The sequence below is a fragment of the Pleurodeles waltl genome, chromosome 3_1 (assembly GCF_031143425.1).
Source record: "Pleurodeles waltl isolate 20211129_DDA chromosome 3_1, aPleWal1.hap1.20221129, whole genome shotgun sequence".
Taxonomy (NCBI): Eukaryota; Metazoa; Chordata; class Amphibia; order Caudata; family Salamandridae; genus Pleurodeles; species Pleurodeles waltl.
In genome coordinates this window covers 367,615,894-367,633,673 of record NC_090440.1, presented here as the reverse complement: position 1 = coordinate 367,633,673, position 17,780 = coordinate 367,615,894, and the positions used below count along the sequence as shown (strand labels likewise).

General features: G+C 44.0%; 1 protein-coding gene across 1 annotated transcript in view; it reads left to right on the top strand.

Annotated features, from left to right (window-relative positions):
- USP8 (ubiquitin specific peptidase 8) overlaps positions 1 to 17,780 on the top strand; it is a 488,166-nt gene that overhangs the window by 231,519 nt on the left and 238,867 nt on the right. Inside the window, exon 8 of the mRNA XM_069222544.1 lies at positions 1,413 to 1,557. Coding sequence (XP_069078645.1) covers positions 1,413 to 1,557 — 145 coding nt within the window. The remainder of the gene's footprint in view (positions 1 to 1,412; positions 1,558 to 17,780) is intronic.

Here is a 17,780-nt window from a genome sequence, read left to right as displayed (position 1 = left end):
ATTTCCCTGCTGTCCTCCTTCATGAGTTAATATGTCCAAGATATTTGAGACTCCTTCAGTTACAGACCCCTAAATATGTCTCATTCTGTAAGCCAACAGGTTCACTAGTTTGTTGTGTCTCTAATACACAGCCTGCATGAGCGTGATACCCTGTTTCCGGTTTGAATTGGGTGTGGGCGGGGGGAACTTGGTGGGTCTGTTATGGCCTCGGCAACTAGACGGGTTAACTATGCCTGGTCACTGACGGCTGTAAGCAGGTGTATGTGTAAACCTTTAATATACAGAATTGAACTTGAAAATACCTTTATCCTCAATTATTATATTCTAGCATTGAAATTGGAAATCTCATTCACAGAATGGTTCCTTTTTAGTAGGTGTTTTCTTTTGGGGGCGAGAGTTTGTGGGTCACAGTCATCTGAAACTGAGAAAATAAATTGTTGATAGTACTCTGAACTTCAGCTGGCACTATAATCGGTGCATTTGTTTCTGTGAGGTAGTGCAGTGGCTGAAGTGGGGTGGATCATGGAGGAGCTATAGAGTCCTCTTCTTAGACATAGCCTTGGTAACTCATCAGGTTGTCCATATTGTGATGAAAGTCTGTAGTTATCTCTGGCATAATGTGTCTAATGACTGCATTATCTGCCTTATGCATGGTTAGAGAAATCTTTTATGGATAGGAGGATCTAGAACAACTTTATTATTGCAGCCCCTAGCATCTACATGATCAGTGTACCTGTAGGATGACCTGCATTTTTGCTTAAATGCATCTCTATACTGACAGGCATCTGCAAATGTCAGCAAAAATGAGCAAAGTTGCTGCTTAACCCCTAATTATATCCCAGTGCCGGTGTGCAACATATTCACAGGCCGCACCACAACCCATTGGTCCCACCCAGCATGTTTATCTATCAGTATATCAGAGGCCTCAGCCCATCCCAGAATGCGACCAAGCTGCACCTTTGTGCTATACCCAGTCGACCCCTATTGCCCCTTCCAGCAGTACTGCTGTAGTGCATAAGTCAGAGTATGTTTTTGGCCTCCTGAAATTCAACGATATTTGATCTGTTTGAGTCAAATGTAAAATAAGACAAGCTGTGGGTAGAGGAGACATCAATATGATTTGTGGGTGGCAGTAGATGTAAGGGTAAAGCATGTCATTGTGGTGTGAACATCTCATGTTGCTAGTATTTAGAATGTCATGGGTTTTACACTCACGGTCACATTGTCCAACATGTGGAGTGAATGAGAGAGTAATGTCCAGAATGGTTGAAAGTTCTTGGGGGTGACTTCTCTCAGAAAATTAATAATGTTCATTCAATTTGGTCTGTTTAAGAGATACAAGGTAACTAATCATTCAGTCAAGATAATTATATACTTATGTTATATTCAAACATGTATTTTCTTTTTTGCAGTGGGAAAGTAAAACGATACTGCAGAGCGAACCCCTAGTTTTAGAAGGTGGTTATGAGAGCTGGTTGCTTTGTTATCCAATGTACACAACACATGCTAAAGTAATTCCACCTCAAAGAGGAAGTAGTGAAGCAGTGCCCATCTCATGTAAGTTATGTTTCAATGTTCTCTCTTTATCGCACTTTGTTTTGGACCATTTGAAAGAAATGTGTAAAATATTTAACGCAATCATTTATGGTTCTTTTGTGTAAGAACTGAAAACTAAATGCATCACTATTTCATCCTTTCTTGATTCTGTTTTCCCAAGATATTCAACTTGTTTGCTTAACTCTTTATCCTGTTTAAAATTCTTAAAGCTGTTTAGTTATTTTTCTAATCAAACTTTTTAGTGGCTGGATGCAGCTGAAAGGACACCCAAAAACCAGGCTTAGTAGTTATTGCAGTGCCAGCTGACTGTGACACAGCTACTTTTTTCATCATGTACATATACTGAGAATCTAGAGGTTCTATTAAGAGTCCTTTATTCTGTTTTGTGCTACTGTCTTCCTTTTTTCAAACAACAGTTTTAAATGTTACCATGATCACATTTCAAAGGGCACAAGTTATTTTTTTGACATTGATATTGTCCTTTAGATTCTGAGATCACGTTAGTGCTAGTTTGCAACTCACCTCTGACATTACACTAGTTTATTGGCACTCTATTGTAGTATACATCTGAGGTCTGATGTGTTAGATGCCGTTAATGGAAGAGTAACTTAAGAAACACTGCCATCCTTTTACTAACTGTGAAAGATTAGTTCTACTAAAACTAAAAAGAAAAAAAAAAATTCCTAGCATAAGCCGAAATGTACTTAAACATGGCAGTCCATGAACCAGAAGAGATCTGGCAAAGGAACTCTTCTTAGTTCTAGTGAGTATGTATGAATACGTATAATATCATTATAGCATAAGCCTGGCCAAAAAGTAGTGGAGCACTGTTCATGATTAAAGACAAGCATAAAGTTAACAAATAAGATCAAAGGTGGTTCCAGATCCTAGGTGTATTTATCAAAAAGGCCTGCTGTCTTGTGTTTTTCTTTTTTAAACTTCTTAGTCTCCTGTATGCACCAAGATCCACCATAGGTGGTAAACTTGTGGGCACGTTGAACAGGGGTGCTGATTGTGAGAGCTTTGCAAATGATACAGCTGGTTTTGAAGATGATATGGGCCGGCAAGAAGAGCAAATTTATTTCTTTAGGCTGTGACTGACATGTTGTGGCATATAGGATGCCCTTAAGGGGGTGCGAGTGTTGAGTCTGGAAGGCCATGCAGTAGTAGTATTACCATCATCCTGAAGAAAGAGTTCTAGGACTTGAACAGCAGTTTTCAGGTCACTTTCTAGAAAAAAGTGTTTGACTTTCTTTAGAAGAGAGAGCAGGTACTATGCTGACTTTGTTGTTTTGGTAATGTATTCTTTGAGGGTGAAGTTGGTGTTCAAAGTGATTCCAAGTGACTTGGCAATCAGCAAATTTAGGAATCGAAGCTGCCAAGCTTCATGTCATTGAGCTAGCTTAGTACTGTACCTTGTTTATTGTTCTTGGCAAATAACAACATTTATTTCTTGGTAGGATTGAGCTGGTAGGTGCTGGACATCCAAGTCTGGATGATGTGCGAGCAATGCTTGTGGCATTTAATGTATGAAGCAGAGAAGGCTTTCAAGTAGATTTGTGTATCATTAGCATATTGGTTAATCTTGATGCTGTTATCTGTTGGTAGAGGATCAAGGAGTTCCATGAAAAGGTTGAAGATGACAGGAGTCAGTATGGAACCTTAGGGGGCTCGCAGGTGACTGGGATCTTTTGTGAACTGCTCATATGAACAAACTGGTGTCTGTTGGAAAGCAAGCAAGTCATTTTATAAGGTAGAATAGAGGCTGAAATCTCTAACTCACATATATGACTGAGGCGATTGTGAGGAGGGAGATTCTAAGCTTCTAATTTGGGAGGTTGTACGGTAGGATGTAGAATTGGGAATTTAAAAACATAAATATATAAATAATAAGTATTTTCTTAAATTAAATGGCCTTAATATGAGATTCACACATTTTACAGAAACTCATTCTGTAAATCGGACATTCCTTTTGCTACTGCAGTTTGCTCCTCTTTGGCTTCAGTGAGTAAATATTTATGGTAGGGATGATCCTGCTAAAGTCAGACCCCCTAAGAGGGTATAGACATTGAAAAGGAGTCAGAATTAATGGTCATAACTTTAAACCATAACATTGTAACACCTTAAACAGGTAAACTGCTGAACCAAATGTGGATTCCTGTGCAGTGCTGTACTCTGCAACAATCTCTCTACTCTCTTCCCGACTTATTTGTCCATGGCAAAGAAATAACCATGTGTTTTTCATGTCCCAAATCCCACCACTAAGCACCTGTCTCGCAGTAACGACCACATGTGCTATCGTATTTCATACCATTTGCAATACCACGCCACCGGTTCACTAAAATTCAGCTTTTATTTTTAACGGCGAGCCTGCGAGAACATGCACTAGTGCATGTGTCTCGCTTTTGAGACACTTATGTTAACAAAAAAGGGCTTGGAGTCCGCCCGATGTTTACAGTTTATTGGCTTGTCAGGCACTCTTTTTTTACAGCCTCGTAATTCGTCACTGCAAGCCCGGGATCATTTTCCTTCCTCTCTGCAGAGTAGGGACCAAGCACTGATTGATTCAACTTAAACAGTACCTGTCCTGTGCTCCCGACATGACTGAGGTACTATTTTGTCTTTTAAACTTTTATTGGTATGCAAACTGAAAGCTTGGCAAAACCTCACTCCAATCCCAAGCAATCTGCCCCACTCCGAAACAGTCTGCCCCACTTCATTTCAAAACAGTTTGCCCCACTTCAGTCCAAGACAGTCCAATCCCAACCATTCTGCCCTACTCCAAACCAACCTGCCCCACGCCAGTGTGTCCCACTTCAATCCAAAACACTCTGCCTCACTCCAATCTGAAAAAATCTGGCCCACTCCAGTCCAAAATAATTTGCCCCACTCCAATTCAAAACATTTGGCTCCACTCAAATCCAAAACAATCTGCCCCACTCAAATCTAAAACCATCTGCCCCAATGCCATCCAAAACAATCTACCCCACTCTAACCTAAAACAACCTGTCCCACTCCAATCTGTCTCACTCAAATCCAAACCAGTGTGCCCCAATCCAGTCCTAAACAATTGGCCCCACTCTAACCTAAAACAATCTCCCCACTCCAATCCAAAATAATCTGCCTCATTCCAATCCAAAACAATTGGCCCCTCTCCAGTCCAAACAATCGGCTCACTCCAATCTGCCAAACTCCAGTCAACAACAACCTTCACCCCTCCAAACAATCTGCCCCACTCCAATCCAAAACAATCTACTCACTCAGACCCAAAACAATCTTCCTCACTCCAATCCAAAACAGTCTGCTCCACTCCAGTCCAAAAGAATCTCCCCCACTCCAATCCAAAGCAATCTGCCCCACTCCAATCCAAAGCAATCTGCCCTTTTCCAATCCAAACCCATCTGCCCCACTCCAATCTCCCCCACTCCAATCCCAAAGCAATCTGCCCCACTCCAATCCAAAGCAATGTGCCACACTCTAAAACAATATGCTCTACTCCAAACCAATCTGCCCCACTCCAAAGCAATCTACCCCACTCCAATCCACAGCAGTCTGCCCCACTCCAATCCAAACCAATCTGCCAACTTCAACCCAAACCAATCAGCCCCACTATAAAACAATATACTCTACTCCAGACAAATCTGCCCCTCGCCAGTCTAAATCTGCCCCACATCAGTCCAAATCAATGTGCCCCAGTCCAATCCAAAACAATCGCCCCCTCCAAAACATTCTGCGCCACTCCAATCCTTATCAATCTGCCCACTCTAATATAAAACAATCTACCCCAATATAATCCAAAACAATCTGCTTCACTCCAAACCAGAACAATCTGCCCCACTCCAGTCCAAAACATTCTGCCCCACTGTAATCTAAAACAGTCTACTCCAACCTAAAACAACCTGCCCCACGCCAACCCAAAACAATCTACTCCACTCCAAAATAGTCTGCCCCACTCCAATCCAAAATAGTCTGCCCCACTCCAATCCAAAATAGTCTGCCCCACTCCAATCCAAAATAGTCTGCCCCACTCCAATCCAAAATAGTCTGCCCCACTCCAATCCAAAATAGTCTGCCCCACTCCAATCCAAAATAGTCTGCCCCACTCCAGTCCAAAACAACCTGCCCCACTCCAGTCCAAAACAACCTGCCCCACTCCAGTCCAAAACAACCTGCCCCACTCCAATCCAAAACAACCTGCCCCACTCTAATCTCCCCTCATGCCACTCCAATCCAAACCAATCTGCCCCTCTCCAGTCTAAATCTGCCCCACTCCAGTCCAAAACAGTCTACCCCACTCCAATACAAAGCAATCTGCCCCACTCCAATACAAACCAGTCTGCCCTACTCTAAAACAATATACTCTACTCCAAACGAATATGCCCCTCTCTAGTCTAAACCTGCCCCACTCCAGTCCAAATCAATCTGCCCCAGTCTAATCCAAAACAATCACCCCACTCCAAAACATTCTTCCCCAATCCACTCCTAAACAATCTCCAATCTAAAACATTCTACCCCACTGTAATTCAAAACAATCTGCTTCATTCCAGTTTGAAACAACCTGCCCCACTCCAGTCCAAAACAGCCTGGCCCCCTCAACTCCAAGACAATGTGACCCACTCCATTCTACCTCACTCCAAACCAAACCAATCTGCCCCACTCCACTCCAAAACAGTCGGCCCCACTCCACTCCAAAACAATGTGACCCACTCCATTCTACCTCACTCCAAACCAAACCAATCTGCCCCACTCCAATCCAAAACAGTCTGCCCCACTCCATTGAAAATCAATCTGCTCCACTGCAGCCCAAAACAGTCTGCCACGCTCCTGCCCAAAATAATCTGCCGCAGTCCACTCCAAAACAATTTTCCCCACTTTAGTCTGCCCCACTTTAAGAAAAAACTATTGGACCCACTCCACTCTGCGCAGCTCCAATCCAAAACAATCTGTCCCACTCCAGTCTGCCCCACTTAAATTCAAAACAGTCTGCCCCCTACTTCAATCCAAAACAATCTGCCCCACTCTATTCTGCCCCACTCCAATCCAAAACTATTGGCCCCACTCCAGTCTGCCCAACTCCATCCAAAATAATCTGTCCCACTCAAGTCTGCCCCATTTTAATCCAAAACAATCTACTCCACTTCAGTCTAAAGCAAACCACCCCACTCCAATGTAAAACATTCTTCCCCACTCCAATCCAAAACAATCTTCCCCACTCCAATCCAAAACATTTGGCTCCACTCAAATCCGAAACAATCTGCCCCGCTCCAAATGCAAAGCAGTCTGCCCCATTGACATCCAAAACAATCTCCCCACTCTAGCCTAAAAAAAAAGGTCCCACTCCAAAACAATCTGCCCCACTCCAATCCAAAACAATCTGCCCCACTCCAATCCAAAACAATCTGCCCCACTCCAATCCAAAACGATCAACTGCCAACTAAAACAATCTGCCCACTCCATCCTAATAGTATCTACTTAACTCCAAACCAAAACAATCTGCCCCATTTAAAAAAAAAACAATGGATTCTAACATAATACATCCCGTCCCACCCCAAAACAAACTGATCTACTCCACTCCAACCCAAATCAATCTATCCCTCTCTAATCCCAAAAAATCTGCCCCACTCTAATACAAAAAATCAGCCGCTCTCTAATCCAAAACAATCTGCCCCACTCTAATCGAAAACAATCTGCCCCACTCTAATCGAAAACAATCTGCCCCACTCTAATCGAAAACAATCTGCCCCACTCTAATCGAAAACAATCTGCCCCACTCTAATCGAAAACAATCTGCCCCACTCCAATCGAAAACAATCTGCCCCACTGAAATCTAAAACAATCTACTCCACTCGAACATAAAACAACCTGTCTCACTCCAAAACAAAACAATCTAACACACTCCAACCCAAAACAGTCTAGTCCACTCCAACCCAAAACGATCTACTCCACTCCAACCCAAAACAGTCTACTCCACTCTAACCCAAAACAATCTGCCCCACTCCAACCCAAACCAATAAGCTCCACTCCAACCCAAAACAATGTGCCCCACTCCAACCCAAAACAATGTGCCCCACTCCAACCCAAAACAATGTGCCCCACTCCAACCCAAAACAATGTGCCCCACTCCAATCCAAAACAATCAGCCTCACTCCAATCCAAAACAGTCTGCCTTACTCCAATCCACAACAGTCTGCCTTACTCCAATCCACAACAGTCTGCCTTACTCCAATCCACAACAGTCTGCCTCACTCCAATCCACAACAGTCTGCCTCACTCCAATCCACAACAGTCTGCCTCACTCCAATCCACAACAGTCTGCCTCACTCCAATCCACAACAGTCTGCCTCACTCCAATCCACAACAGTCTGCCTCACTCCAATCCACAACAGTCTGCCTCACTCCAATCCACAACAGTCTGCCTCACTCCAATCCACAACAGTCTGCCTCACTCCAATCCACAACAGTCTGCCTCACTCCAATCCACAACAGTCTGCCTCACTCCAATCCACAACAGTCTGCCTCACTCCAATCCACAACAGTCTGCCTCACTCCAATCCACAACAGTCTGCCTCACTCCAATCCACAACAGTCTGCCTCACTCCAATCCAAAACAGTCTGGCCTCACTCCAATCCAAAACAGTCTGGCCTCACTCCAATCCAAAACAGTCTGGCCTCACTCCAATCCAAAACAGTCTGGCCTCACTCCAATCCAAAACAATCTGCCTCCACTCCAGTCCAAAACAATCTGCCCCCACTCCAGTCCAAAACAATCTGCCCCCACTCCAATCCAAAACAATCTGCCCCCACTCCAATCCAAAACAATCTGCCCCCACTCCAATCCAAAACAATCTGCCACCACTCCAATCCAAAACAATCTGCCACCACTCCAATCCAAAACAATCTGCCCCCACTCCAATCCAAAACAATCTGCCCCCACTCCAATCCAAAACAATCTGCCCCCACTCCAATCCAAAACAATCTGCCCCCACTCCAATCCAAAACAATCTGCCCCCACTCCAGCCCAAAACAATCTGTCCCCACTCCAGCCCAAAACAATCTGTCCCCACTCCAGCCCAAAACAATCCTCCCCCACTCCAGCCCAAAACAATCCTCCCCCACTCCAGCCCAAAACAATCCTCCCCCACTCCAACCCAAAACAATCCTCCCCCACTCCAACCCAAAACAATCCTCCCCCACTCCAACCCAAAACAATGTGCCCCTCTCCAACCCAAAACAATCTGCTCCACTCCAATCCACAACAATCTGCCCCCACTCCAATCCAAAACAATCTGCCCCCACTCCAACACAAAACATTCTGCCCCATTCCAACCCAAAACAATGTGCCCCTCCCCAATCCAAAACAATCTGCCCCACTTCAATCCAAATCAGTCTGCCCCTCTCCAATCCAAAAGTCTGTCCTAATCCAAAACTATATGCCCCAATCAAATCGACAACAATCTGCTCCACTCCAGCCTAAAACAATCTGCCCTTCTCCAATCCAAAACATTCAGCCTCACTCCAGTCTCACCACTCTAATCCAAAACTATTGGATCCACTCCAGTCTGCCCCACTTCAATCCAAAACAATCTGTCCCACTCCATTCTGCCCCACTGCAATCCAAAACAATCTGCCCAAATTCAATCCAAAACAATCTTTCCCAATCCATTTTGCCGCACTCCAATGCAAAACTATTCGCTCTACTCTAACCTGCCCAACTCCAATCCACTCCAATCTGACCCACTTCAATCTAAATCATTTGGCTTCACTCAAATCTAAAACAATCTGCCCACTGATATCCAAAACAATCTACCCCACTCTAACCTAAAAAAAACCTGTTTCCCCTCCAAAACAAAACAACCCACATCAATCTGCCCCACTCCAATCCAAAACAATCAGCTTCTCTCCGATCTGCCCCACTCCAATCCAGAACAATCTGCCCAACTCTAATCCAAAACAATCTGCCCCACTCCAGTTCCAAACAATTTGCCCCACTCCAACCCAATACAATCTGCTTCGTCCCAACCCAAAACAATCTGCCCCACTCCAATCCAAAACAATCGACTCCAACCTAAAACAACCTTTCCTACTCCAAAGCAAAACAAACAATCTACTTCACTGAAACCCAAAACAATCTGTCCCACTCCAATCCAAAACAATCTGCCTCACTCCATTCCAAAACAATCTACCCTCTGTAACCTAAAACAACCTGTCGCACTTCAAACCAAAACAATCGAGTCCACTCCAACCCAAAACAATCTGCTCCACTCCAAATCAATCTGTTCCACTCCAAACCAATGTGCCCCACCCCAATTCAAAACAATCTGCCCCTCGCCAATCCAAAACAGTCGTCCCCACTCTAGTCTGCACCACTGAATTCTCCCCTACGTCAATCCAGAACAATCGTAACCTCAACAATCTGCCCCACTACAATCGAAAACAATCTGTCTCCCTCCAATCCAATGAAATCTGCCCCACTCCAAGCCAAAACAGTTTGCCCTACTCTAATACAAAATACTGTCCTACTCCAATCCAAAATAATCTGCCCGGCTCCAATCCAAAACAATCTGCCCCATTCAACTCTACCTGCTGCAATCCAAAACAATCTGCCCCACTCCAGTTCAAAACAATCTGCTTGCTCCAATCCAAAACAACCTGCCCCACTCAAATCCAAAACATTCTGCCCCACTCTAATCTGCCCCACTGTAATCTAAAACAGTCTACTCCAACCTAAAACAACCTGCCCCGCGCCAACCCAAAACAATCTACTCCACTCCAAAATAGTCTGCCCCACTCCAATCCAAAACATTTCACCCCACTTCAACCTGCCCCACTCCAATCCACAACTGTCCACCCTATTCTAATCTGCCCCACTCAAATGCAAAACAATTCACCCCACCACAATCTGCCCCACTACAATCCACCCGCCAGTCCAATCCAACCCGATCCACCTGCCCAAATCCACTCCACCCCACTCCAGTCAACGTCAAACTAATCCTACCCACCCCAGTCCAATCCATCCAATCCAATTCACTTTAATCCATTCCACTCCAGATCAATTCAATTCACCTTAATCCACCCAACTCCAGTCCAATCCACCATTATTCACCCCACTCCTATCCACTCCGTTCTAATCCAGTCCATTCCGCCCCATTCAAATCCACCCCACTCCAATCCAGTCCACCCCACTCCTCTCCAATTCCCTCACCCACACCAGTCCACCGCAATCCAGTCCACACTACTACAATACAGTCCACTCCACTCCAATCCAATGCACCCACCACACCCAATTTAGTCCTCCCCAGTCTGATCGACTAATCCACCCCACTTAATCCAATTTACCTTACTACAATCCATTCCACTGCAATCCAATTCTCTCCACTCCACCTCACCCCACACCAATCCAGTCCACACCACTCAGTCCATTTCACCCCACCCCAATCCAACCAATTCCACTGCACCCTGCCCAACTCCAGTCCACCCAACCCACCCCACTCTAGTCCACCCCTCAATCCTATTTTAATCCACCCAAATCTAATCCAGTCCACCCTTCATAGTACACCCCATTCAGTCTACCCTTCTCCAATCTACCCCACTCCAATCCAATCCAACTCATTGTGCTCCAATCCATCCCACCCCAGGTCAGTTCACACCACTCAGTCTAGTCCATCCAGACCACCCCACTCCAGTCCTCCACCCCTTTTCAATCCACCTGACTCCAAACCAATCCACCCGACTCCAGTCCCCTCCACTCCTGCCCAATCCATTCCACTCCAGTCCAATTAGCCCATCTCCAAACCATTCGTACCCCTCCAGTCCAGTCCATTCTAATCCATCCCACTCTAGCCAGTCCACGCCACTCCAGCCTACTGTAATCCAATCCACCCCAACCCTATCACTGCAATCCACTCACCCCAATCCAATCTAATCCACCTCACCCCACTCAAATCCACCCCACTCCAGTCTACCCCAGTCCAGTCCTTCTCACCCCATTTCAATCCACACCACTCAAATCGAAGTGACCCTATCCAGTCCACCCACTCCAATCCACCCCACTGTACGCCAATCCATTCCACCCGCTCTACTCCAATTCAGTCCATCCCACTACCTCAGTCCACCCCAAACCACACTATTCTACCCCACTCCAGTATATGCCACTCTACTCTACGCCACTGCAGTCTACAACACTCTGCCACTAAACTCTACTCCCCTCTACTCAACTCTAAAACCCTCCACTCACCCAAGCCACTCAACGACACTGCACCAACAAATCCCCTCTACAATACTGTATTGTACAACACTCCACACCATCAGTTTTTAGCCATGCTGAACAACAACCACACTGGTGTACAACATAGCAAAACATGTTGCCAATAGCTATTGTATAGACCAGACCGATTGACTTTGCGAGTGCTCGTTTTACATGTATTTGAAATCACCAAGGTGACTTTGTTGGCTGATGACTACCCCAGACAGTAAAGCACGCTGCAGCCCAGTTTTTAAATTCACACCATGTTTCCCATCACATGCAAGACTTGGCCTGGATGGTCATGTGCAGAAATGTATTATAGATCTTTTCAGGGAGACTATAAGAGGGAGATGTTGCAACTTATAAGGGGTCTTGTATAATCCTGTTTAGCCATGCTTTTGTCTTGACTTACGCTGATGAAACTGTGCTGTGTCATTTTGCCTCTGCTGATAGAATCTGTCTTTGCAGCTATAATATTGAGTAATGCTGCTCCAAACGAACATGGGTGCATAGATTGAAGTTTTGACACAACTAGCTGAAGGTTGTACAGAGTGTGCTCTTTATTAGTATTGGAAGAAACTTGTACATGCAGCACTGAGTGTCACTAGAGAACAGTTGAAGTATCCGTTATGCTGATCAACATATGCACATCTAGTTTGTATTGAAGTACAAGTGGTCGTCAAGGGGGAACAAGAAAAAAAGAAAAGAGGTAGAAGGGGCCCCAAAACATCTTTTCCCCATGCAATTTCCCATAGGGGTTTTAAACACAAGTACAGCCCAAACCACTGGACGGGATTACACCAAATTTGGCAGAAAACTTGCTCTTGCTCCAGAAAGAGCCCTTTTCAGGTCAAACATAGCAGCGTGCAAGCTCTTCGACATGTTGTAATCTATTCGTGGGCTTTAACCACACTCATCTCACGCCGATCACTTTCATTCGTTGCTGGGTCTGCCTTTCAAAAATCCCTGGATGTCGTTGGTAAATGTTTTACGCTTGTCCCGCCTTGAGGCTGTTTTGTTACCGCATTGGAGACTGACCCTATTAAATGGATTATTGCACGATCAGACGTGTACCTTAGTGTGGCGCACTATTTTTATTTTATTTTTTGCCTCACCACTTCGCTCATGGCGGTATTTTGTTTCGTCTTCCTTGGCGTCAGACATCTTGCTGTTTCTTTGCAATGTCCTCGGGGGCTTTTAGATTTATTTATTTTTTGCTGTTTTATGTAGCATAAACTCGACACAAAGGTATTGGAGCACTTTATTTATTTTGCAGTTTTATACAGCGTGGACTTGATACAAAGATATTTCAGCACTTTACATGGACACTGGTTACATTGCACAAGAATACATTCATTTTTGGGAGCAAAGGGAGATTAAGTGATTAGCCCAGAATCACAGGAAGGTGAGCCAGCGCCGAGACTCGAACCGTGTTCCCCAGCTCCAAAGTTGGCAGCTCTGGCCCTTACACCACATCCTCTCCCCTAGGGTTCTTTGTCTGGTGCGTGTTGGGGCAGGCTGGGGAATAACTCATTTTTTTATATATATAGCATTTGATTATAGAGGTTTTGCAATTTCATTATGTTGCAAAGCAGGTGCCATTCTTAACAAAATCACTAAAATTAATTTGCATCGACCTTACAGAGGTGAGGTGAAAAAGCTATGTCAGGATTGTAATCTGTGACATTCTCGTTCTGTGAAGACCGCTGCAAAGGGAGCATTAACCAACTCACTTGAGTTGAGCTTAACACTAGGCAATAGCATGTGCTCCTGATAACCTCCAGAGGGTCAGCAACCAAGCACATAGGTTAGTTCTAGGCAAGAAGATGGCTAAAGTTGTTGTTTCCAAAATGTTGGAAAAAAGGCATTTCACGGCCTCAAGCTTCATAGCAAAAAACATCTAGCCTTTGGATGTACATTGGGCCTCTTCAAATAGGGTTCAGTTAGTAGAGGCAGCCATTTTCCAAACCCTGTAACGCAAAGAAGCTAACACAACGGTGCCACAGTGAGAGGAGTAGCGTATCATAGGGCACAAAAGTGAAGCAAAGTCCATCACTTCCTCCTGTAAGAACTCACTGCTCTTACAGCTTTGACAGTTCTCACACAGCTACTGTAACCTTACAGATGCAATTTCCGGTAGCGGTGTCTAAAACAGCACTCGAATAGCACTGCTTCTGGTTTGAAGAGGCCCCACCTCGAATACTCCTCACAGTTGCTGTCACAGATGCATAGCGCTTTCCCATTACCCTCTGGACTCCTGTGTATAATGATCCACACATCGTCTGCCACAGTCCAGTAATGTTTCACCTGCTCTCCTCTCTTCCACCCTCAGGCTTCATATAACCACTCCACTAAGTTCCCATGCATCATTTGATGTAAACTCTATGCATTATTTCTGATTACTGTGGTTACCAAATACATGGAAAATCAATGTTGAGACAGTATCTTGATAAGTGACCCTTTTCTTACTCGTGCTTCTACTGGTGTTCCTCTCAATGCTTCGCTGCGCCTCTCCCTGTCTATAGGAATATATGTGTGTTTGTTTATATGGATACACACCTCAAGGACTACATCTCAGTCAATCCTGGACAGTAACAGTAAAGACTCCATAGGGCAGGAGATGTTTTAAACAGGAGAACTGTTGTTTTATAAACTGTGGCAACCAGGACCAGTCCCTGCTTGTACATATGTGACCCAAATGTGTTGTTGTGAGTGAAGTCTTTTTTGTATAAGAAAACAAAGAAAGACCACAAATAGACACTATGATGAGCCCAGATTTGTTGCTGGCACAACCTTGATAGGTTATTATAATATGGCTTGCACAGAGCCACAGTGGAAAGTCCCTAGACAATTGGAATAGTGTCCATCAAGTGGGTTTTTTACATAATTGCATCACACATGTTGTTCATTTTAAAATATTTGAAATTTGAGGTCCCGGCATTTAAGTAAAAGGAGCCTGAATATGGGCTAAGGTGGCCCAGAGGCCTAATGTGTCCTCAGCAAAGATCTGTGTGCAGCAAGGATTGAATGTTAGATTCCCAGAGGGGCTGGCTTTTACTTTTATCATCCAGGGTGATACCACCTGAGCCTTTGAATGGTATATCACACCGTCACTGCTTGGAAGAGACTGGTCCTCACTGAACTAACACACTGATCACCCAAACCAGAGCCCAGATCATCACTATACCAGTTAGTGAGAACTTTTAGAACCTAGTGGAAGGGGTGCCACAGCTTCAGATGATGCCATACAGAAGGCAGAAGTATGCAAACCAAATGGTGGGAAGATAATATATGTTTTATCTTGTGTCTGTCTCTTAGTCCTTTTGTTGTCCTGAAGTCATGTCTTGTCATGGTTTTGGTTGAGATGCCGTGTGGTTCCTTGGGATTTTGTATGTCAGCTGTAAACAGGAGAACATTCTCAGGGAATGAGGTGATAAAATCATGCTGCTGGTGGGACAATGCCTTGCACATGACTGATCACCTACCGTCTGTACTGCTTTACATGGTAATAAATGCGTCAACATGTGTATTTGCCTGCTTTATGTGCTGTCTATCTGTGTCTTCTCTTCAGGTCACCAATTATCAGGGACACTGGAATTTTGCAGCAAATGGCTGGCAAAAGTATGTGGCAGTGGTGCCTGAATTATGTGGCTAGAAAGTACAAATTATGCTGCACATTCAGTGGCAACATTATTTTGCTGTTTCATCATTTAACACACATTAATACGGTCTGAGCAAAGATTTCTCCTTATTAGTACTAGTTAACACATGACCACAAGAGTGAGCAAATAAAAAGTGACCAGATGACCTCTGCAAAGGATCTACCTCTGTGCAGAATATGCCAGAGTCACAGAACTGCATCATTCCAGTGGCCCTTCTTCTTATTGACATACACCAAGAGGAGACACTGTATGCTTAATGTAGGCTACTTAAGTGATTGTTATAATTTTATTATTACTATTATTGCGTTAGATGTGTGATGGGGTTATGAAGAGGAAAGCATCTTTACGGCTGCACTATGAATTCATGATGCAGTCTAGGTTTCCATTACAAGCGTTAATATTTATTTAGTGCATGATTCCTATTAATGACTTGTGAGGCACTGAGAATTTGTCGCTGGTGCAATATCTATTTATGCTTTAACGACCTGGACACATCCGCCCTCAGCATCACCACAACTTTGAGTAGTGGTTTACAGCATCTTCAGTACACACAAATATTACTGTCACCTGACCAAACTATTTCTGGGCTTCTTCTTTGACTTTCAGATAGGTCAGAGCTTAATCACTGCCTGAGAGGACCATGACTACCTTAGCTTATTCTCATTGTGTGTTCTACGACTACACACCAGAAGTACACTAATGCTGTATGCTTTATATTTGTCACATAATGATGATTCTGCGTTGCAGTATAAGCGCTACGAGGCCCCTGGGCAGTTTAGGCGCTATATAAGCAATTTTAACATAACATAACATTTGGGGATGCCCAATTTCCCCTTCAGAGGGTATATGGTCAAACCAAGCCCTGTGCTGTAAGGAAGGTGCCTCATGGAGTCACCTAGTGGTTAGGGGAAATTATTGCCAATTTACCTTAAAAGACCTATTTGGGGACTGCACCATTGGCACAGTTCTATTTTGATTGAGGAGCTGAAAATTGCTCCGCTCCCTGGTCCAGCTGTCCCAGCATAACATCCATTGAATGGCTGGGCTAAATTAATTCTCACATGGTTTGTCTCCGCCTTTAATGGCACAGACAAGCTAAAAACGATGGAGTGGAATGTGCCTTACCATGTCTCAGAATATTGTATTCAATATTACAATTCACACAGAGCTGCCTGCCAGCTGGAAAAGTTCTGTGTGTTTCTCATTTACGACTGTGCCACACAACCAAACTGTGTCAAAACCTAAAAGGGGACCAAGCATCAGTGTGATATAACACAAGGCACCACCACTGCAGTATCCATTATCGTGACAGTGACATGGATAGTGGCCACCCTTGGCTGGATTAATGTCCACATCCCAGTCTGCATGCATATTTTGAATGCAAGTCTTTTCCCAGCCCCTAATACACCACCATGAGATTTACTTGTCAAATGATTTCCAGGAAAGCAGGAGTTGGGCTTATGTGCCCCATAGCACTCTTTGTCCGATTCACATTCATTTGCATGTATAGGTTCAATTTACTTGTGTAAATGGCTTACTATACAAAAGTGGAATATGAATCCGAGATTATGACTCAATTTACCCACACATAATATAACATGTGTATTATGTAACAATAGCTTGAAATAAATCTGCTCTCATGGGTGTGGAGTGTGCATTCCACGGTTGGGATGCAAGAGAGAGATTGTGCACCCTGACAAATGTATGAATTGTTAATTAATCACAAACATTGTCAACCTGCAATAGTTTATAGTCTTACTGTTGTTACAGACAGGAGTAAATAATTTATCAATAAGAGAATAAAGGGATACAGCCCTAACATTTGTGGAATTGTAGGAGATGTGGCTTCTCTGCCTTGTAATACATTTCCCAATGGAAAATAGGGGAAAAAGCTAGAAAGTCAAATGTCTTAGTAATCTTTTTTTTCTTATGAGCAGTTATGTATGTGTAGCTCCTTACGATTGTGAGTACTTCCGAAAAGGTGTTACTGTTGCAGGCTCCCAGGATTACTTCTGGAATTCTTGGAGAGTTCCAAAATCAGAATAGAAAATCCCCCCTTAATGTAGGAGTCAACTTAAGACTAGGTTTTCTTAGTTAATGGGGCCCCTTGTATCTGAAAAAAGAACACACACACAAGCATAGAACATACCTGGAGGAGCCATGACTCCAAGCTGGGTGGCAGCCCAATGCCCCCTCCTAGCTATGAATGTTTCTGTTACTGTTTCGCTTCTGTAATTCTAACTTTCAATTTAAAATAAAGCAGGTGATTTGTGGGTAGACAGTCTTTGTTTTCTTCTGTACCCAGACGTTTGGTCTTG